Source organism: Phaethon aethereus, assembly GCF_964289735.1.
Source record: "Phaethon aethereus genome assembly, chromosome: 17".
Classification (NCBI taxonomy): domain Eukaryota; kingdom Metazoa; phylum Chordata; class Aves; order Phaethontiformes; family Phaethontidae; genus Phaethon; species Phaethon aethereus.
The window spans coordinates 9901374-9925051 of NC_138593.1; the positions used below are offsets into that span (position 1 = coordinate 9901374).

General features: G+C 46.3%; 2 protein-coding genes across 2 annotated transcripts in view; both read left to right on the forward strand.

The window, feature by feature from the left end:
• The window catches only part of HIC2 (HIC ZBTB transcriptional repressor 2), a 202296-nt gene that overhangs the window by 31258 nt on the left and 147360 nt on the right, over nucleotides 1-23678 (forward strand). The gene's annotated exons all lie outside the window — the stretch shown is intronic.
• YDJC (YdjC chitooligosaccharide deacetylase homolog) lies at nucleotides 8345-22087 on the forward strand (the record flags this gene model as incomplete). Its single annotated transcript, XM_082007695.1, has 5 exons — nucleotides 8345-8502; nucleotides 17142-17301; nucleotides 18059-18158; nucleotides 19111-19288; nucleotides 21435-22087. The coding sequence occupies 5 exons, from the start codon at nucleotides 8345-8347 to the stop codon at nucleotides 21796-21798; spliced, it is 960 nt and encodes a 319-aa protein (XP_081863821.1). The 3' UTR covers nucleotides 21799-22087.

Here is a 23678-nt window from a genome sequence, read left to right on the forward strand (position 1 = left end):
TATAGGATGATTTAGAAAGCACATTAGTGTTGCTAGCTAGCGGAAACATCATAAGATGCTCAGCTGACTTTCTCTCTCTTCCACCAGTCCTGGATCTGTGAGGCTTTTTCCTACCCATGTGATGCCACTCAATTGAATGGTTAGGTTTTTTTATGCTGGCTTTGGCCCATTTTATATAGCTATACATACATCTAAGAAAATCTCTGACTTAAATGTCAGGCCTGCATTAAAACAAGCCTGAGTGCTAAACTCAGTCACACAACTGCACATGTACATACACACAGACTCAGTGTGTTTTTCTGAGGACTAAAAACTCATTTCCTAGTGCTGGAAGTCTAAATGTTTGCGCACAGAAAAGCAAAAGATCACCCATTGATAATCAAATGCCATATTTCTATGTCGTTCTAAGAAGCCTTGCTGTTCTAAGACAACAGCTTGCATTTGCTGCTGTTATAAATGGGGCAAAGCCAGATGTCTGTGGTTACCATTTTAGCCGTGGAAAATCAATCATATGGGGCTTTAGCTGGCACCTGTCTATCTTTCTGGGAGGTCGCTCAGTGTCAGTGCATTTAGTGCCATTTACATGGTGCTCCCTACAATGCTTTTCAGTCCTACTTTAGAAACATAATTGGGTTAGAACGGTTGCCAGCAAAGAACCTCATCAATGCCAAACACCCGTGGCAATTAACAGCCACCTCATTGCTACAGGGCCCACTATTGTTTCTAGTAGACTGCTGTAAGCTACAGGTAAATTTGCCTCAGAAATTATGTGATGGTGCACATTGGTAATGGAAACATCAGCTTTTTTGATAGGAATCTCATTATGATTCTTGTTTATGCACACTAACAAAATAATTCAACATTTTTTGGGAGAGTGTAAAACATAACTAGAATGCCTTCTGCCTTCAATCACTTAACCCTGCAGTCCTTGTGCACACTTGATTTTCAAGGATTTTGAAAATGCCTACCATTTCTACCCAGGTGCACCTGTAGGCATAACTTGGCCCTTCCTGAAAAACAGGTTTTAGTGGATTTGGCAGTGCCAAATGCTTTTAGCATACAGGAATGAGCAATCTGTGGCACAAGAAAATTTCAGAGGGTGTATGCTAGCCCAAAGCAACATATTATAGAAAAGGATTTTCCTTCTTTTTATACTGGCCTTTGTTAAACATATTTTAAGCTTTCTGTTTGCTTTGCCTGTCAAAAGCAGCCACTGACAACTAAGGTAGCATAGCGGACAGCTTCTGGGCTTGATCTACACCTCAAAAAGCAGTGGTGCATCTTTGACCCAAATCAAGACAGTTCTTGATTTATGAACACTGCCGTAACATCACCTGGATTCTTTCTCAGACGGTCACTAACCTTAGGCAAAATAGATAGGGCACAGTTCTGAAAATATTAGTACCCGATGCAAAAATAAGTCCACATGAGCTCTTCCATTTACATTTCTCTGCATCTGGTCCTTTCTCTGATATCAGTAAGGATGAACTGTACTGAAATCAAGGGAGTAACAGTAGAGAATCAGGCCTGTAAACATTCTGTGGTTCTTTCTGTCTCCTCCTTCCACCCCACACTGATGAACTGATAGTTATAAACCTCACTTCAGATCAAACATTTGTATCCATTGGCATGCCTTGCAACAGAGCTCTTCTAACTGTGACCTCTAAGGACAATACAAATAATAAACAGTAGTAATAACAGTAAAATGTTGTCACCCAGGGAGAAATTGAAATAACAGAAAAGATGTCTTGCCAAAAATTTATAGAATTACACAGTTTCTTATCACTTAGCCCAAGTTGTTTAAGGACTAGAGATCCAAAATCAGCTATTCAGGTTTTTGCATTCAGTAGCTGTAAACATAATGTGAGAATAAACAGAGTAAGTAAAGAAGCCGAAGACATTTGACAAAAAGAAGTATTAACATATACCTATTTGAATTTAAAAATTTTTCATCTGGGAGAGAAGAGTTGTTGATTTTTTTATTGCTGTCTTCTGTTTCTAGTTTTTGAGGAAGAGAGGACTTCCTTGAAAGTTCTGCAGAGTCCTGGCAATCTGTGTCTGGTAAAACTGTCAGCATCTCTCAACTACTCTCCTGACTGATGCTAGTCTTTCAAGAAGATGGGATCTCCCCTCAGAGCTCCAAAAGAATTATCATCCATTTCCATTCAATCAGCTGAGATTTTCCAGGTGCTTTCAGTGATGTTGCGAGACAACACAATTGCTGTAAGTGATCTGCCAGATTAATTTACATGTGTAGTAATGTTGTCGAGGAGTTTCCAATGTTCTCATTGGTAACAGTAGCTCCTTTGTAGAAGGTACTCTTTTGAGATGACAAGGAAAACGCAAGTATCTGCAGCAGTCTCTTCTTCAATGTCTGATAAAATACGTAGTTCTCCCTGGCTATCATTTGTACGATCAATGGGCAATATATAGTCTTACTGAAGACTGGAGGCCTGCTATCTGCATCAGGGAGGATTTGAGTTTGGTACTTTAACAGTATGTCATAATTTAATGCAAGTATCAAGTTAATAATAAGGTCATGATGGCAAATTTTGCTTTTTACTGTCTGCCACCTTGCGAGCACGATGCACCTTGTCAGGTATGGACCTTATTTTGTACTGGTGTAAATTCAGATGATTTCAGAAAAAGGGAGAATATGACAGGTATACCACCTAGTCTTACATGGTGTGCAGGGAAGTCTCTGGACTCTTAACAGATGTACCTTAGAATTTGTGGTTTTCAACCTTTTTTGATGCAAGATGGAGGACGCTGTTATATGGAATAGTTCACAAGTTACAAGTAAGGGGACTAACCACAGGGTTTTGGTGTGTGGTTCCAGCATTATATGATTAAGGTTATAATCAGTTTGGAGCAATTGCTCTTGGCTGCTTTCACCTCAGGTAGCAGCACTTGTGCCCAGGGTTTAGAAGAGCTACCTCTGGGCCAAACCCATCCGCCAAATCCTCTCCCTCTTTGGGATTTGGGCAGCCAATCCATCTGGCATGCCCTGCCATTGAGCACACCTAGATTTGCCCATGAACTGCTCTTTCCAGTCACCTTGCAAGCTGGGTGCGGTAGCAAAAGGGAGCAGAAGTGCCACTACTTTGCCCTACAGCTGCACCTCCTTCTGTGAGGTCAGGCCCAGCCCTCCAGGGGAGACACTCTCAAGTCACTGTCAAACACACCCACGTTGACAGGGGAGCCCACACAGTTAAAGGACTGCTCGGCAGCCGGGTGGGGAGGGTAAAGGGAACATGCTGCTCTTCTTCAGGCTTCTCTTTACAGTTACTGCCAGCTAGCCTAGAAGAGAAAACCTCTCCCTCGCCACAAAATGGCGCCCACGTGCCTGGCTCCCTCTTACTCATAGAGCACCGCGCCTTCTATCTGGGAGGGAGCAGGTACTGCGCAAGCGCTATGGTCGCCTCCGCCGCGCGGCACGCTGGGAGTTGTAGTGCGGGCAGGCGCAGCACCGCGACAGGACAGGCTCCCCCAGAGGGGGCACGGGCACCGACCAGCGAGCTGTGCCCCACACCGAGTCTCGTAACCTGATGGGCGCAGTTCTCCACCCTCACCCTGGGTCCTGTGCCCTCAGAGCACTGTCCTACACCCTCACCCCTGCCCTGGCCCCAGACAACACAGAAGTTTCCTGAAAGACTGAGTAAACATGCATTTCTGTCTCCTCCAAGGCTGGTCATGTCTGTGAATTTTAGGAAATTCGGGCACTTGTAGTGCAGCTCTCCTCATAGTTACATTTCTCCACTTCTATTCGGGTTCACACAGCTCACATGCTGAAAATTACAGCTCATGAACACATGCTTCTAAACCACTCTTGCATGTCACCTACCTCAACCTCTACAAAAGTCCACTCCTTTTCCTTTCTGTGCTACAGCTCACTGGAGTGCCCTCCATCTCCTTCCCTGGCCAACTGACCAGCCAGTTTTGTACCTGGGCTATAGATCATTTTGGGGACTGCAGCCTCAGAGCTGCATCCTGCATTGGCTTGTTGCAGGACCTCCATCTCTGCTGCAAAGAAGATTGGAATTGGCCAAGGTATCCTGCTGCTAAGAGGAGACTGAGATGGGTGCCGACAGCATGAACACAAATGTCTTGTTTCCTCTGTAAATCAGCTTCAGTAGAGGGATGAAAAGGCTTTAATTTAAGCCTTTCTGCAGAAGCCACTGAACTTCCAAGATTTTGTAAATCTTTGAGGCTGGGAAATAGGAGAAAATGTTAACATGCTTCCATTTGAAAGATGGATTTTACTTTGTCTCATTCAAACGTCTTTTACAATTCACATTTTCAACAAAATTTCATGCAAGGAAAAGACAAACCAAGTCCCACTGTGCTACCATTGTAATCCCAAAAGAACTAACTCACTGCAGCCAAGGGAACAAGAAAAAGAAAATACATTTTTTATGTCAGCATGTCAACAAATGTCTTGTTGGAAGCATTAATTGTTAGGAAATGCTTTTGTGAAATACAGGAAACCTCTAAATCTGCTACTCAATAACTCGAAGTTCAGAGAAAGGTATTCAAGCTCTAAACCAGTGAAGCACTTGAGGATGGAGAGAGCTCTCGCTGGCTTCTGTGACTAAGATAAAGCAGGGCTGTGTTTTGTTTTAGTTAATCTGGAAGATGCAGCCTGTGCTTAGTACATGTCCTGGCTTATGCAGCTCCACCAGAAATACTGGCCAATATTCTCATTCATGTCTTCATTGATGAGGAGGGACTAGCCAGAGGAAGCCTGCCTTGCCTTTCAGTTCCAGGTTGAATTTGTAAGAGACTTTCCTTTGGACTATGATGGGTTGGCTGCAAGGGCTATTTTGGCAGCCAGCTGGGGTACACAGTCTGCAGAGGAAACATTGTACTGGGATCTGAGGGGGATGTGGCACAGTGGCAAGATTTGCTTGCTGAGGAGTGTTTGCTTCCAGTCATGGGAAGCAGAGGTGGATAAACAGGAATGAAATCAGAAAAGAAAAGCCTCCAGGAACTGCATTCAGTGTTTAAGAAGGATGTTACCATTAATAGCATTAAACACATACTAAGCTTAAGAAGGCTGAGAAGCCAAGCTTTGGCTAAGATTCTTATGTAGTGCCTCTCACCTGTGCAGAGGCAAGCAGCATTGACAGTACTAGAAAGAGGTAGAAAACCCCAGAGTTTGTACTGGCAAAGGCAGGAGGTACTCATTTTTGATTCATGACATTACTTCAGAGTTTTGCTGATTTCATCTGTTTTAATAATAGCCCTCATCAGCAAGTGAAGCCTTGGGGGAATGTGGGCAGGCTGTGAGGTTCATCTCCCAGAAGGGGAAGGAAGTAGCAGTTGCACAAATATGCACTCTGAAATACCAAGGGCACTGGGAACCCTTACAGAGCATCAAAAACTTTTCTGTAACAGAAGCATATAACTACTAAATGATGGAAATGCTCACAGGAATTGCTAGAATGAAGATTTAGAAAGTTCTCTACAGTATTTTAGCATGATTTGTTTGGAATTTCGTTCCATATAATTTTTCAATGAGAAAGGAGTCACCAGGGGTGCAGAAGGCTGTCTCCAGCTCTCACTGCAATTGCCTGTAGTTAGTGTTCATTTACGTGCCAGGGAAGAGTAAGCTCTAGAAAGTGACAGACAGCTGATGTCCACTCTAGATCCAGCACAAGTGTCCATGCTGCCCATTTCAGGGCCTATAGGGAGAGCACAGCCTAGGAACCAAATTCTTCCATGAATAACATTGCTATCACCCATTCTACTTTTATTTGTTTCCTTCAAAGCATCAAAATACAAACAGTCATCCAAATCTTAGCTGCCCCTGCAAAGTGCTCTCAGACTAATGGAAACATTTTTACTGCTGCAGAGTCATCTGAGGTGGGAGGCAGAAGCATCCCCCTTCCAAAGTTCTGTAGCAGTTTGCTACGTGGACTGCAGTCGATGAGAGCCTAAAGATCAACAGGGGTGCAACATACCTCAGTTCACTGATTCCAAATTCCTTGTGAGGAAACAGACATGGAGAACCACTGGCTACACAGGTGTTCATGCCCTCACATACAGGTGTTTCACACCGCAGCTCTGGGTGTGGAAGCAGCGGAATTCCCTCCACTGTGCTGCTTTGTCTCCGCAAACTGCTGGTTCTTCCTTTGCTGAGAAGGACAGTCTGTCTCTGGTTGTGCCTGTACATCATTACCTTGACTGTGGGGCTTGGGTACATTGGCTGTCTTTTAGGAATTAAATTCTGCAGAAAGATAGAACACCTGGAGACTCTGGTATCTTTACGCAAGGACTGCCCAGAATGGAGAACAGGATTGTGGTTGCAATGAGAGAGAGCTAAGTTAGCCCAAATGACTTTGTCTTAGCTATGAATTAAGCAGCAGGATGGTCAGTCTATTCCCATAGAAACAACCCTTGAAGCCTTTTTCACCCCAGCTGCTCCTCCAAGAAGTCCGTGCTTGGCCTGACAGCTGTTCCTTCTCTTCCCCAGCCCTCTTACCTCCATGCTGGCACGGGTTCAGACATGGAAATCACCATCATCCATGCAAGGGTCTCAGCCACAGTGTGATGCCTGCTTCCTATGACAGATTAACAGCAACCACCAGGACAGCTACCCTGAATCCATGGACATGTTACCCCAGCACTTTCTGAATTGTTGCTCTCTGCCTGCCCCAAACATCAGTTTGTTGTTTCTCCTGCAATAGGAGGAGTGTGTGAATATTTTGGAATAATATTACAGACCAAGAAGGAGTGTATTCTACTTTGCTAGAACTTCATCTTCTCCTTCAACAGATGAAAAACACAGGCTGATGATATCTCCCACTCAACGTTTCTAAGCTACTCAGTGCTTTCACTTTCATTCTGGTAGATCGAGGATAGCTTTTTTGTGGTAAGAAAAAGCAGCAGTTCAACGTCAGGACAAATAGGATTTTTACATGCAGCCTGATGGAAAACGGGCTCACATCCAGCACTGAACGACAGCATGTTGGAAGTTGCTCTTCCTGGAGCTCTCTTGTCTTCTCCCTGCCCTTCCCCAGCCCCTCATTAAGAGCTGCAGGGACTTGCTGACCGGGGTTAGTTACTGAGCTGCAGCTCTAAACTCACCTGAGTTCACGCTGCCAGCAAAACAAGGCATGGCAAAACGAAGCAAATAGCTACTATGGAGGTCACGGATTGAGGGATTATGTATTCGTGGCATTGTTGGGATGATTAGTTTTGCACTGAAGCAACCAAAGAGCATGAACTGACTTGCTTATCCCACCAGCAGCTGCGGGTACGAGCCTCCTCTCGAGAGCCTGGCGCAGAAAAGCCCCGTCCTTGTGCCGCTTAGAGCAGCAAGCACGGGCAGCACAGCAAAGCGCCTGCCCCGTGGCGGCGTGCCCGAGGCCCTTCCCTGGCGCTCCGGCCTGGCCTCCGGCAGCCTCGCCGGGACCGGCAGCAGCCTGGCTCGGCCTGCCGGGCCAGGGGCGCTGCAAGCCGCGGCCGCCAGGGGACGCCGGTGGGGCGGCGCGGCCGCCCGGTGCTCGCAGCACTGCAGAGACGCCGGGCGCTGCGGCGGGTGAGCTCCCGGCTAGGGCTGCTCGGCAGCACCCGGGGAGCGGGGGATGCGCGGCGGAGCGGCGCGGGCAGAGCTCCGCCGCCGGGGCCAGCGTCCGCCCCCGGGGCGGAGGCGGCCGCAACCGCCCACACCTGGCGGCGGCCCTGGGCACGGGAGCGGGCAGGAGCGGAGGTACGCACCGCCCTGGGGTGAGGGGGGCTGGCGGGGCCCCCTCTGCTCCCGTCGCAGCGGGAGGGCACGCCTGAGCCGCTCCTTTCCGGTTGTCCCCGGGGACACGGGTCTGCCGCGCTACGGACCGCGCCTCCCTCCGGAGAGGGAGGGTGGCCGCGCTGGGTGGGACCGGGGAGCGGTGGCAGCACCCGGGGCTGCCGCGGGTGCTTCACACTGGTGCCCTTGGACCGGGCACCGCTGGCGGGGGCGCGCAGCGGCGAAAGGAATTTGAACCCCTGACGCACCCTCAGCCGATTAGATCAGCCCACGAAGTCCCTGACCTTTTGCTCATCTACAACAGTACAAAGAGCAAGCAGGGTTTTGCTCCCGCAAAGAAAGGCAGGCTCTGGTGCCCTCACTGCAGGAGCAGGCAGGTGTAGTGTGAGCCAGGCGGCCACGCGCAAATCCGGCTACTGTGCAAGCTGCGAGACAGCGGCAGGCTGAGGTGGAGCATGAGGAGTTAGTCAGGGGCTGAGTCACGGCTGGGTTTGCCCCTGTTGAGCCTGTCTTTTCCTGTTTGTCTGTGATCTGCAGACTGCTGATTGATCCGATTTTCCCTCCTTTACTTTTTTCTAGGGATGACCTCTAAGGATGCTTCAGGTGAAGCTAATAGTAACTGGAGATGACTTTGGCTATTGTCCTCGGAGGAACCAAGGCATCGTGGACTGTTTCCTGGCTGGTGCGGTGTCTAATGTGTCCCTTCTAGTCAACGGAAGTGCTGCAGCAGATGCAGCCAAGCTGGCAAGGAGGTAAGCTACTTTCTTTAGCTCCTTTGTGGGCAGCCTCCGCAGGCTATCCATGGAAAGCCAAGCTTGTAAAATTCAGTATTTTGTAGCCCCAGTATAAACACTGTATCATAGCCCAGGCTGGTATAAGAAAACTGGTTTCCAGGCATATTTATTAAGACTTCTTAGTAAAACCAGTGACCTGCCAACCATGCCCATAATGGCTGTTTCTCTGGTATTAGCCATTGCACTGCACCCTTTTTCCCTCGGGATAGAAAGTCACTTTCACAATTTGACTAGTAGCATTTGGTTTTGTTGGACTTCCTTTTTCCCACAGTTCTAAAAGATGCACTATCAGAATGAAAGTCCACACTATATACCCAGGCCAAGCTGCTACCCCTAAAACTATTAGAGCATAAAAGCACAAATTTTTAAATCTCATTTAATTTGATGCATTTCAGACAGGCTGGACACAGGGTCAGCCAGGTTCATTGTAGAATTGGGGAAAGGTATGATTCCATGAGGGCTAATTTATAAATTTAGGCAGTGGAAAACCTGATTTTTCCATGTCAGAAACCTTTAAAAAAAATACTTCCATATTTTTATTAATTCTAGGCTTGATAAATCCATTTGTAAAAACTGCATACATAAAGAGAGGGGCAATAATTTTTATCTGCTTTGTACCTACCACCTTTACTCCTTCATGAGCTTTTCAGAGGTTGCTGGCACAGTTGGCTCCGTAGCAGATCAAATGCTATATGTCATGGACTAGCTCAGCAAATCCTTTAATAGGAAGTATTACTTGTATTTAGAAGGTAAAATCCAGCTAATGCTTCAGCTCCAGTGTGGTCAGGGACTTGGAAGGAGTGTTCTGAAAGAGAGAGCAGCAGGGTTGAGAAATAATTTAGGAAAGCAGAAAAGGAAAAGAGCTATACTGGTACTAGAAGAACTGAGATCTTGTGCTTCAAATATAGCTGCTGCAGGGGACAGTTTCATGTGAGTCATGCTGTCCTTTTTCTTCTTGAGCATCTCTCCCTATTTTGTCTGTGATTTTAGGGGTACTTGGAAATTCTTTGCAGGCTGTATCTTCTTTGGTGTTGGGTGGTGCAGGAAAGGCAGGGTGTAGCATTAGTGGCAAACTGGTCTTCTGTTAGAAAGGTTAGAGACTACACAGAAACACTGAGAGAGGAACTGCCTCTGGGATGATAAGGGAAGAGTCAGAAGGACAGAACACTTGAGATGTCTTAAATCCTGTTAGTAAATGAAACAAATGAAATGTAAAACAAGCAGATAAAAGCCAGCACTTCTTTCAGACACAGAGGCGCCATGAAACCCTTTAAGCCCCAGTACTCTGGTAATATTGTCAGCTATTTTAGCCATGGTCTTTAGCAGGCTTTTAAATATAGAATCCACCTGGCCTCATTTCCATAGCCAGAAAGTAGGCCATGTAATCAGAGGTTTAAAAAGCATCTTTGAATCCAGGTCGTGACACTTGTGCTGACAGCTGATGTGAAAAGCCAGGTTGGAGGGTAGGTGACAGCAGAAGCTGCAACCTGCTGCTACAATTTTATTTTCTGGGGGGGTAGTTTTGAATTGTAAATGTAAATTAAATGGATTTAAATCTATTTCTGAGAATATAAGCAGGGTGACTTTGGGAACATCTGTCAGCACTGAAGGACAACAGCCCACGTTCTGCAATTCCTCATTTGTGTAACTCTCTGCAGCTGTATTCAGCCCTACCACTCATGGGGGAAGCATTTAGAGGTTTGGGGAAAAGGGGTTGTCATCTTCTAATGCAAGTTCTATTTCAGGTGCTGCTAGTACACATGCACTAAATTGGCACCTGTGCATGTACACAAACTCTGTGTCACCCCTGATACATTTATTCCTCTATTGCAAAGGTTCATGCAAACACTTTTTTGACACAGATATCTAATAGGTCAGACTTACTAGAAATGTCATTGAATCCTCATCTTGTGGTGTAAAAGTGGGAAAGTATCACTGTTGCTTGACTGCCTTGCCATTGTTTCTCCCTCTTTCTCCTGCTTGTTGTTTTCTCCCATCCTACTGTGAATGTTGAGGCTTTGCAACATTTTGTGTTTTATGGAATGAAAGTCTGCCCTGTTTTTTTCTCCCCATGTTTGTCTTCCCCCCCCAGACACTCAACTAAGCAAGAACTATATATATACACATGCATATATGCTTAACTCCATAGAAGACATTTCAGCCTTGACTAGACAGTGGTGTAAGCAGGGAGGCAGGATCTATCACCAGCTGAGAGAAGAGGCTTGAAGCAAGTAGCTTGTTCTTTCGTGTGGTGCATTCCAGTGTTGTGGGATTTGGTCTTTTGCACACATGGTGCCGGAATTGTCAGAGGGCTCAACTGTTTCTATGGCTTGTGGAAATTATCTGTGTGCTTCTTGATTAACTGTCTATGACATGGTTGCTCGTCACTGCAGATCTTGAGCTCTCTCTCCTCACATTGTCTTCAGTTAATTGGACACAGGCAGAGCTAATTAGTGACAAGACAACTTTTTTTCAGGATAGTCCTTCTCAAGCACCTCATGCTGCCCCGAAATGTTAGGACTCAGCATCCTTCAGAAAGGAACACAGTTTCTCTGGAATTTCATTCTTCCCTTCATTTTCACCATAATTCTGTAGTCTTCTGGGTATACCATCTGTTGTCGTGTGTTTTGATTAGAAGCCTTGGCAGAAATGTGATGGTAGTCAGCAGGTCTTTGTACCAGTTCTAAAAAACTAATTGCAAAACACCAGAAACAGGCAGTAAATAATACACCTTCCCTAACATCTAGGTTCTGGATCTTAGGCTTTTCTCAATCACTGTCACAACTGGGATAAAAGGAGGGACCCACTCACTTCAGGCACAAGAGAAGTTTCAGCAGAGGCCTGATTCATCGCCAGACAGACCTATTGATAGCAACTGCTACAGCAGTACATAACCAGAACAGCAAGTGGGAGAAGAGAGTTCCATTGCAGGGTTTTTTTCAGTAACTAAAAAAAATTTCTCTTTATGGGACATAGACTGACTGTGACTTCCTGGCTATCCATATAATATAATCTTGATTTTCTACTTATCAAGCCCCACATTGAAGTCAGTCTTCCTGGTGCTTATTCCAGACCCTTTTTCAGAGATTGGAAAGGTTATTTTGTTACTTGAAATAAATAGGTCCCTTAATTTTTTCCTTAGAAATATGGAGATAGCAGATATAGAGGGACCTAACATTGTTTGTTTGCCACCATATTTTCGCTCCCTTTTATCAACGAGCTCAATTGTGACTGAGTATTAGGACCCTTTTCCAGATGATTATATTCAAATACTTGATGAAGAGTGATGTATTTTAGAACACGACCTCAGTCTTCCTGGGTTTTTTTGCAGTTTAAATGTTGAACATCGGCTACCCAAAAGCTGAAGCCCCCACAACATCTGGGTACATTTAACAGAAGAATCTAACAAAACCACATTTAGTTGCTGTCTATGTTTTCATTTCCTTTCCCATCAACACTAATTGCAAAATGTGTGTGTAAATTGTGACTTAATTCTGACCCTCCCAGTCAACATCTGACTAATCTAGAAGTCTCTCATGCTTGCTTATCACCCTTTTATCTGACTGTGAATCACAAGGCAGACAGTTCCACTGCTGAACTGTGTTTGGATTGGGGGTGGGGCTCAACCTGAGACTTCAAACTAGAATCCCCGATCATATTAACTTTACTGGCAGCAGTACTTTTTGCTGACGTACGGTCATGGACAGAGGAGCTTCAGTTGATACAAAGATGTAATTAAAAAGAAAGTCACGTCCCTAAGCTATGTTACAGTACCAGTTCTTAACACTGCAGAGGCTTTGGAGTGTTCATCCAGCAGGAATAAGTCCTTAGCAGTAATGGAGCAAGACAAGTTGCTAGTTGATGAAAGACAGATGTACAGTTTGCTGAAGGGTGAAAGTGGTGAGGGGGAGAAAAAAAAAAGTATGAAAATATCAGCATGGAGAAACTAAGAGGTGCACTTGTTCACACAAAGCACAGCCTGGCTTTCTCTGTCTTTGGACACTTGGATGTTTACTGAAGCAGGATGCCTAGATACAGATATTTACATGAGGCTCTTAATTGCGTCACACTTGTGCTGAAACTTGAGGAACCAGTAATTTCCCCCCTGGATAAGGATACAAGCAGGATGTTGAAGGTGGGATCTGTTTACCCATCAAGAAAAAGGGTAAGTGCCATGCTTGTGCCAGAGCGTGCAGCCTTCAGCAAGGCAACTGGAACCGGGCTCAGAGAATCACATAATTCCCACTGCAACTGTTCCCAGGAACACAGGGACTGCACAGAGTCCACACTCTGGCCAGGCAGGATCCAGGATGTTACTCATCCACCAAGCTCAGAAATGTGCAAAGCTGCTGGGCACATGAAAGAGTGACTCAGTATAGTAACCGTCTCCAGGGGCCCTTTACTGCTAAGGATATGAATGAACAGGGATTGCAACTGCACAAAAGCCCATTGCCTCAGCAGAGACATTTGTTCAGAGCACTCGTGTGGCAAAACAAGCAACTACTTGAAAAGGAAGCAGTTTAGCTGATTGTATTTCCTCTCTCTATTTGGTAACTGGGCTGGGCTTGTTTGTTGACTCAGGAATCTTTCCAGACTGAATTCCTGTTGCCACTTGTAGCATTTGTTGTACACCCTTCTCCCTCCCCCCTGCTTTTGTCCCTCCCCCCACCTCTACAGCGAATCCTGAGCAGAGAACCACAAGAACCAGGCTGGCTTTAACAGCCAGCTTTCTCGGAATGGACTAACCCTAGTGGCTGCAGAAGCTACTGGCCTGAACCTCCTCTCAACAAGCACACAGACAGCCCGGTCTAATGCTGCTTATGCTATAGGAGCACGCATTTGTAAACACTGTCCTTTGGCTTTATCAGGAGTGAACGGAATCCTTGTACTAAATCCTGCTTCACATCTGTGCATTCTCCAGGGCAGTGGGACAGACTTGCAAAACACCTAGATGTGGGCTTCTCAAAACAGATTGTGGAATGGTCATGGCTGCTTAAAACAACCACCAAAATGAGTTTAGAGATCCTCAGCATCATTTTGTGTTGGCAACAGTAGCTGTTACTGCAGTACTTTTATTGCAGAAACTAAACCATTGCTTGAAGCTCAATGCCAGCCCTTTTACTTTGAATCTTTGGTGGAGCAATTAGCAGTTTACTGGCAGTGATCAGCAGAGCTCACCCTGTCCTGTCTGTGAAGGACAAGGGCTTAGGCAGAGGAGTAGGTATGAGGCCAAACCCACAACAGCTCAGCTCTGTTCCCAGTGTGGCATCACATGCTATGTAAGCTGCTGGAGCTGTTTGTCTCTGCTTCGATATTTCAGCCAATAAAACAGCAGATAATTTACAGTCTTTGAAAAGATGCGGGCAACTATAAAGTATGTTCCTGTAGCAGAAACAATAATCTGCCCTCTGAAAAAGGAGCCCTGCCAGGATATTCCCATAACTTGACTTTTCTCCCCACCTATTTTACATAATAGCATGCCTTGGTGTTGCTCTCTGGTTGCAGAAGCTACATTTTAGTCATGAGAGGCACTTGGGAGCAAGAATTAGTCCAGTGTGGGTAGTAGTCAGTGGGGAAAAAAGCCTGCTGGTTCAGTCTTAAAGCTCAAGCCTCTGGTAAAGACAGAGCATGATTGGAGCCTTGTCTCCTAAGGTACAGCCCAGCTGATTACTATAAAGCTTTAAGTTTTGCTCATGTTTTCATCTAATTGCAATTAGGACTTCAGCTACTCATGCAGTGTCAGGACTGTTAGGAATGAATACCAGGCAGCAGGACACTTGGTGCTGAATAGGAGCATCATCTGGCTCATTGCATCCAGAGGAAACACATATTTAGGTACAGGAAAACGCTAGCTAGCAGCAGAACCCTGCTGTGCCCGCTGCGTTGTCCTCCTTCCCATATCCTTACAGCTTTCCCAGCATGCCTGCTTCTGTGCATCTCCCACAGATGAATATTTCTGAACAAGTTTCTCACATGCTGCGTTTTGAGTTTTGGTTTCAGTGCCTGTATCCCAGAGCTGTTAAACACTAATGATTCCTCTTTAGATGCCTCAGCATGGACAGTCTGTCAACCAGCCAGGACAAACTCCAAGAGAAAACTATTAAGATATTCAGCTGGTGTTAGCCAAAGCTCCGAAACATGCTCTAATGTTACAGTCGGAGTCTCCCCTTACAGTGAGAACAAGGCCAGCTCTCTCTGCACTTCCACATTCTGCACATTCCCCAGCTCTGGGGCTGGTTTCAGCTCAGGCGCAGGAGCTGCTCTAATGTTACGCAGTGCAGTGCTTGGCTCCTTGGTGTCCCACACCTGTCGGAGGGGCTTGCCTTTTCCTGGAAATAGCTTCCCTCGCAGCACTTGAGGCATCACACAATTGGAGGTAGTTCATTCAATGCCCCTGGGAGACAACACTGAGAGGCTCAGCTGTTCATTTCTTGCCCTCCCACAACACATGAGAAGGAGAGTGCTCAACAAAAAGTCTTCCATCTGCTGATTCATGGTAACACATGAATCCTTTTTCTTGCAGACAGCAGTGGCTGTGGTACAAACAATGCTATCAGCTGATGCAGTCAGAGCTTCCCAGAGACATGATAAAGAATCAGGGGTGGATTTCTGAAAAAAAACCAAAAACCCAAACCCACCACCAAAACAAAACCACAGCCCCCCCCCTTCTGCCTTTGAGCTCATGCAGGGTACACAGAATGGAGGGGAACCCCTCCCGCACTGTAGCTGCCTCCTGCTCTGCCATCAGCTGCCTGCTTAAGGACCCCACTCCCAATGACAGCATCTTGCAGTTCTTGTATTAGCGAGCAGTGTGTGTGCACATGTCACGTGCTCAGGCCCCTTGTATGAAAACCAGATGAACATTTATCATCAATTATGCCATCAGGCTGTGCTGCAGAGAAATCACCAAATCAGAAAAGCCAGAGAGGACCTTTCTCTCCACAAGCTGTTTTGCTCCATCAAGCAAACATTTAAGCTCCCTAATCACACAGTGGACTGGAAAGACACAGACTCGTTTTGTTTCACAGAGCTGTCCGTACAACTTCACTCATAACATGTATGTCTCTGAGGAGGAGCAGTATCTAGCAACAGACTACACCATCCACCTGGAGCACAAGACATGGAGGAGCCAGGAAAAAAGGACTTTCAGTCCTGCAAGGGTCAAAGCCTTGGGACCTGAGGGAGCTAAATGACTGACTTGGTCTGATCCATCCACAGTCCTTCTGTCCCCAGTAACCTGGTGCTTCACTAGTCAGCTTCAGGGCAGCAGACGGAAGGGGAAGATCTGTTTTTTGCACATTTGGCCTAAATGGAGATTGCGTTTGTTTTCCTTCTTGTGGTGCAAGGGCTGTAACAGGGACAGACCAGGCCCAGTTTTATCACCTCCCTGCAGAATCTCCAGGAAGAATTTAAAGCATCACAGACTTGTTGCCTTGAAATTAAGTCTGCACCGTGACTCAGACTGGGCAGCACAGAAGGAACATTGCTGTTCCATCATTTACTTACTGGGTCAGCCAGATGCCAGGGGTTGTCTTGGAAAAAATTTCAAAGCATCGTTTTGGCCACTGATTCTGAGATTTCCAGAAATGCTAATGAAACTCAGCACAGATCTGAGCACTCACAGGTCCTGTTTTTATTGTAGGGGAATCCATAGCACAGACCAAGAAGGGAACACCAGCACTCTGCAAAGCGCTGTGGCTGGGAGGAGCTCTGCAGATACTCTAGCTCCATAGTTTGTTTCTTTTTTTTTTTTTTAATGTTTCGGAGTGCAGCTGGTTAACAAGTTGGACCCTTGTGATTCCTTAGCAAGGCTCCACACTTAAGACTGCCGACCTTGGTGCAGTAATCCTTCCTCTGTGCTACAGAGATGCTACTTTGTACAGCTCAGCCTTGTCACTCGGTGGGTGATCATCTGCACCAGTAGACAGAAACCTGGACACTGCGGGCAATTTCAGCTGCATCCTCTTGGACCAGGAAACCCTTAAACTCAGACAGTATTTACAGTTGTAGCCTATGCTGTTGACATAACGGCTGCCTTGGGCACTGTTTTTATATGGCTGGATTCTACTTAAGGGCAGCTCTAGAAGTTGACAAGCAAAACTCAAATGTCTCATAAATGTAGCATCTTTAAATGGGGTAAACAACTCAAGGGAATACCTAGCAAGGGCTAATGCAATGCTTTAGAAAAGGGTTGCAAGGTTCAGATTTCTCCATTAGTCACTAGTGACTGCAGGGCAGTTACTAGTAGCATGCAGTTACAGCATTTAGTGCAGCTGTAGCATTTTAATGCAGTTATAGCATTTAGCCTGAGATACCTTGTGGCTGCCTCTCCACATGAGTCAGGGTGACAACAGAATTGGGGGAGACTCAGAGACTGGCCCGTGGCAGAATGCACAGGGTCGTTACCAGGAGATATCCTGCTCTGGTTACCGTCAATCTGCTTTCCTTTCTAGGGGAGCAGGGAATCAAAGATGTACTCCCATGAGTACACCACCACTCTTTAGATCAGTCTAGATCTTTCACTGACATCTGTCCCTTTGGCCACAGTAAGGGCGGTAGAGGCGCAAAGCTCAACAGATATTTCATTCCTGTTACAGATATAATATCCCAATAGGCCTGCATGCCAACCTCTCCGAGGGCTCTCCTGTGTGCAAGGTGCTCAAGACAAACTCTTCTCTGCTCAACCAACATGGATTTTTCCACGGGAAAATGGGATTCAGAACAGCTCTTTCAAAAGGTCTCCTGAATATGTCAGAGGTAGGAGAAAGCCACATACAGCCATGCCACTTGCTTTCTTATATAGCTCAGCCTGCACTTACCCCAGCACATAACAGCTGAAGTTCCCGCCCAGGTCCCAACTGTGAGTAAGCTTGGAGATGAATATCAACTCTGTTGCCTGGGCAGCTGGAGCTGCCTTTCTGGGTCCTGGGCCTAATTCTGCCAAAGGCTCTACAGCCTTTGAGAACCCATTCCTCCCTGCTTCAGTGCCTGCAGACACTAATGCCCTATTAACTACTTATCTGAAAGGGCAAAAGAGGCACTGGAACAGATATTTACAAAGAACCTAGAGATCAGTAAAGGGAAGATGCCAGAGAAGTGCTAAGTAGGCAGTAGGCTTTTCATCACCTTGTGAAAGGCTTTTGTTCTCTAGGGAAATAGCTGGTTTTGCCCCATGAATAAGGATGAACATGTTCATGTGATCAAAACTGCCTATGGGATATAAGCACCCATTTCCCCATTAATGTTAAAGGGAAATAAGTATTCAAATATCCTACGTATTTTAGAAAATTCCAGTATCAGCACCATCCACATAACCAGTACCATAAGAGACTCACACCTGGGGGGGGTTCTGGGCAGCCCAGCAGCATTGCATGTCCATTTATACATCATGGCACTTTGTGCCTCCCAGGGCCAGGTCCCGAGTACCGGCCAGCAAAGTCTCCAGCAGCCCCCTTGCATACTCCAGACCTCAGCCTGCTGACAGGTCTTGCTCTGACCCATCTCCGCTGTGCAGGTGAAGCAGGAGCTAAAGGCCCAGGTGGAGCTGTTCCATAAGCTGACAGGTCACCTACCTCCTCACATGGATGGACACCAGCACATTCACGTCCTCCCAGGTAAGAGGGGAGTCCTCTTCTTCCCAGCACCAAGCAGGTAAGAGTCAGCTCACAGGAGACTCCTCTTGCTGTGGCTCCCTGTTTGGGCAGTAAACCTCACCATAAAATACTTGCTCTACAATTACAGTTTGAATGTTCCCACCTGGGCCCTGGGGAGACAGTCCTACCTGGGCCCAAACTGGCTGCTTGGTGACCTGGATCTTCCCGTAGCAGCAGAAGGGGATTAACAGCACAAATAACCCAGGTTACACCTTTTACTCCAAGGACCAGTAATTCACTTCAACTTCCTAGTTCCATGCTCCTGCACACACTGAAGGAGGCAGGCCAGGGCCAGCAGCAGACTGGCCAGTTTAAACAGGAACGTTTGAGCTTGTGAAAGCTGGTAGCTCTTTCAGGTGCTAGGAGAACTCCATCCTGTCAGCTGTGTTTCCATGCCAATCTCTGTCTGCAGGTCTCAGACTGCTTTACAGAGGTGGGCAAGTATCTTTTGTCCCTGTTTTGCAAATAAGGTCATTGCGTGCAGAGATGAGAAACTGAATGAGCAAAAAAAGACAGATTTCCCCACTCCAGCACTCACCTGCCTCTGGATGACATCACTCTTGGCAATTTACCCTCGCAACAAATCTGGCTGTGCAGGGACTTGATGAAGAACTTGTTCCCGACAGTGCAGTCACTCTAGGACCTGAGTCACTAACTTAGAAGGGGTCGCTGGACTAAATGCTCAGCACTGAAGGGAAGACAAGGCACCTGTAGCAGACGCTGAGGGAGTAATGCTTCCAGTATAGAAGGGGATTCCCATCCAGATGAAGAAAACCCATTTCAGCAGAAGAGAAGCCAAATGGGATTGTATTTTCTTAAACATGGAAAGACCTCACTGTGCTAACAGCGTTCAGGGGACATGATGATCTGGTTATCTAGTTCCTGACTAAAATGACTCTGTTTTTACTTACAGAGGTCAGGCACGTATTTGCAGAGGTGTTAGAGGAGTATGGGATTAAGTACACACGTGTCCCAATAGAGCCAGGCCTTCATAACTGTGAGTGGATTCCACCATCCCTCATGGACTTTTATCTGGGAGTAGAAGAAGATTCTTTTAACACAGTGGATGTGTTTACAAGGCATGGAATAAGGTAAGACAGGCATTACTCATCCTTTTTATAGTAAAACTTTAAGATCTTACCAGTTCCTGATAGCATCTTTTCAGAATGGAACACCACCTTTGTCTTTCCACTTCAGGGCCTACAAGAAAGTTCAGGAGGAGTACAAAGGTGCTGGGGGCACTAGGGCTTAAATAAGCAGATTTGTTTGAAGAGATGACTCACTTCCCACCTGAAAGGGATTGTTTTCTCAGCCTTTCTAGTGAAGCAGCACTTCCTGGCACCTGGGACTGTAGGAGGCTTAAGTGCTGTATCAACATGACAATTTTAAAAGTAAGATCTAGGGAAGGTTTTAAAGAAACAATTTTTCATCTTCCTAGAATAGTGGAGAAAGGGTTTTAAGTGGCAGGAAAGAGGCTAATTAGAAACAACTTTGTTTGTTGTTAAGGGGAGGCAAGAAGCTCAGAGAGCTTGCAGTGCTGCAGCAGGCGATTGCTACTCTAAGCAAACAGTCTTGTCAGTGTCCTGCATCTCAGGGGCCAACCCCAGAAAGCTCAGCCCTTTCCCCAATAACATACTTTTCTAAAAAGCTTCAATCAGATAGTGTTTTATGGATTAAAGCATTTCACTTAAGACCCTTGCAGTCACCTGTTCCTTGAGGCAGATTTCATTACTTGCTCTATCTACTGAAGTTCTTTTCTTGGCTTTTTTTTTTAAAATCAGTTTTTCTCAACACTAGCAGAAGGCTGGCATTCCACCGTGCTCTTTCCAGCCAGGACACACAGTCTCTACTAGAACAGCCCATTTCTAAGCGAGAGAAGGGCACAGCACCCCACAGAGCAGTTCATCAGCGGAACCCTTCTTTTAGGGCAGGTTCATGACAAGGACAGTGCAGGGGAGTTCAGTGGAAACCCTACACGGTCCAGGCTCCCTGTGCTACCGAAGGGGCAGGGCCGGTGTCGATCTGCTTCTGAGAAGCTGCTGCTCTGGTAATCTGCCCCTCTAGGGCTGCAGGGAGGAACTCGCGGGGCTGCCCCGCGGCCTGTGTGGTTATAGCCCTGCAGCACTGCCCTGGTGGGCCCGCAGCTGTAGCTGCCCCTGCTGGGACACACACCACACTCCACCCTGACTCCTGGTGTCAGAGGAGGCAAGGAGGGACAAACTTATGAAAGAAACGTGCAACACGAGGAAATGCCGGAAAATGAGAAGAGTGTGGTCAGCTGAAGTCACAAGGAACCCAACTCTGCAACTCCATTTCAGCCTCTTTGCACAGAGGTACCACAACAAGCCCCCAGAGTTCAGTTCATGACACTGGAGTGCACAGGAGTCTGCTTACTGCATAGCAATGAGGCGTTAGGAAGTTTAGTCAGTTTGCAGGTAAAAAACCCCCTTTTTTTTTTTCCTAAGTCCTGCAAACTCTTGTCAGAGCTGAGTGTTCAGCTGGGCTCTTTCTTGATCAAGCAGATCAAGACCCCCTGCCTAGATGTCTTCCAAAAACTGTCTCACTCTGCCCTCGCATACGCTTGCACAGCCCTCCCAGGCTTGTACGCACCCTGCTAGAAGCGTTTGTAGGTTTTGTAGCCAGACTTGAACAAAGAGTTGTGTTGATGCTAGGTAAGAAATAGCCTCTAGCTGTACAGTCTTTTGTAATAATATTTTGTCCAGTATTTTGTCTTTAATTATGACTCTTTGATACATTCTAGCAGAATGAGTTGTTAGCAGGGTGGTTTCTATTTTATTTCAGTCATTTTTTTGTTTCCACTTAGCTGAGGGTTGTTATCAAGAGATGGTTATTATTCAGCTTTTAATTAGCCTGGCAATAGTAAGTTATTTTGATAGCATAGCATTTCTCAGTTTAGCTCTGCTCTTCTCTTTTGTGCCAACAAAATGCACCTGTAAGCTCACAGATGCCAAACAACCCTTGTGCTGTGACACAGTACGTGTAAACAGAGTCATAAGAGCAGTACTGGCACTGGGGCTTTGCCGGGACTTTCTGCCAGCCTGAAGAACTGCTCTCAATAGCATCCTGGTTTCGATAAGGAAAGAAAAAGCATTACTGGCTTCTAGTTCTGATTTGACTTTTGCTTGTACTTAAAAGTTTTACCTCCTGCCACTTTTCTATCTTCAGCTTTAGGAACATTTTGATTCCTAACCCGCTCTTTTCTAACCACCTCATTAGTGTTAATATCAGCATTCCCTCCTCTGGCTACAGGTGGCCAGACATTTACATAGGCTTGAGCACCATGGGCAAGAACATGTCTGTCAGTAACATCTGGAGTGCCATCGACGCTGCCATCGTGGAGTTCATGTCCAAGGCACCCTCGCCCGCCCACCTGATGCCACAGAGCAGGACAGTAACAATTGAACTGATGGTGCATCCAGGGTACCCGAGTGTCCCGCCCCTTGGCGGCTGTGGGGAAGGACCAGATGATTTCTCACAGTCCTGGGAGCGCCTCCATGAACTCCAGACATTAATTAAGCCAGAGCTGCAGGGCCATTACAAAACCAGGAACATTCAGCTTTGTTCATTCAAAGATCTTTAAGTCAACAAGCATACATACGTACATTTCTTCATACTCTTGAAGATAACGCAGTTGCTAATGTCCCAAGAAGCCAGACCACCGTTATCACTGTAAGGCCACCCAGTACAGCTGACAGGAGCTGGGAGCAGCATTAGGATGTTCATGGAAGAGCAACACCCTGTGAGTAACTACAGGCAGTGCGCCAGAGCCCTGACTGGCGGTTTTTAGGCAACAGTGTCTGCTTTGAACGTGACAAACCTCTTCTGCGTCACCCTCTTGCACACCATTCCAGTGCAGCGTGGCAGCCGGGGCCCAGCCCTCCTCCCAGGGCTCAGTTCCTGCCAACGCGCTGGCGAGCAGCAGGAAGACAGGCTTTGCTGTGAGACCAAGCAGCATACCAGCAGCCTGAGGGTGCTGATCACTTCTCGCTTTGAACTTAACTGCAATAAAATGAAGATGTTAGGGAGCAAGCGCTGCTTTGGAGCAACTGCTCCGGTGTAGGTTGCCCATGGGAGGCCTGGAAAGCTTCAGTATTTGGTTTTCTTTAAAGCACCACAGTCCTTCCCTCCACTCATTCCTGCCCATCGATGGTGAGGGGCACATTACTTCAGCACATTTCTCTGCTCAGTGGTGTCTGCGGCCGTATTCCATGAACAGCCTCAGCCAGCAGTAATTACAGCTCTTCCTAGTTACGTTGCCTCTTGGCATTAAGCCACCATAGGGAAATAACATCATCTGCAGCCCTTCCAGAGAGGCTTTTCTTCCCCCCCCCCCCCCTTTTTTTTTGGATGACTTTGCAAGAACAGCAACTGTTGACCCATCTGCTATTTCAGCAACTGCTCCTGCACTGCCCACTGCCTCATGAAAAATGAGCAGGATGGCTGCCTACCAACCACAAGCAAGTTTTCACGTGGCAAAGGTACCCCGTATTTGTCCATTTTTATTCCTGTCATCAAAGCATTCAAACTTCAACAAGCCCTAGTGATACCGATATGTTTAACTGCGTTCTTAACTGCAGCCCCGTCACTCATGTAAGACTTTCACAGGGGAAAAAACCCCATTTTTAGATTGTTTATGCTCATTTTCTGTGCAAAAGCAATCTATTTAATGTAATCATTTTTGGTTAACTTTTTTTAAATATTAAGTGTCAATATGATCATCATTCTTTTAAGTGAAAAATAAACTCAGGCCTTTTTCTATGGTAATGCTTCAGGGAGCTTTTGGTTTTAGTTACAGCTGGAGAGCAAACTAAACCCCCTCACCTATCTGCTCTGACTGTGACTGCCTGCAGAGACTTTTTCTGTTAACAGGAAGCATTTGACCTTCCCTATGAAACATCTGAGGAAGTTTTTGTTCTCTACAAATATGAAAAACAACATCAAGGACGCTTTAGAAAAATATTTTTCCAGGTTCTTTCATGAATTATTGTCACAGAATTAATATGGTATATGACAAGTTTGTTTTAAAAAAACCCAAAACATCCACTGTTCTGTGCAAGTGCTACAGCGCCCAGCTGAGCCAGCCAAGAGCAGTAGTTACCTTGTGGAATGACTTCATTTCTGCAGCTTGTCCCGTCGGCGTTTGACAGCAAAGTTCCTGCTGGGTGATAAGAGAGAATAAAAAACCCCGAGACTGGAGCCGCTGAAGATCCAGAGCACAGTTGGTGCCATCTAGCGACCGAGGACACTTTATTCACATGCAGGGACAAGCCTGACAGCAACATCAGTTAGTCAATACCAGATCTCTCTCTTTCTGTAATGTGACCGTATTTTGATGGATGTTTCTTAACCTTATTTTTAACATTTAAGTTGCTCCATATTTTAGCCCGTGAATTTGCTCTGAAGACGGCCCTCGGGACGTTACACACCTGTTGACTGTGGTACGCATCTTCTGCAAGGTGA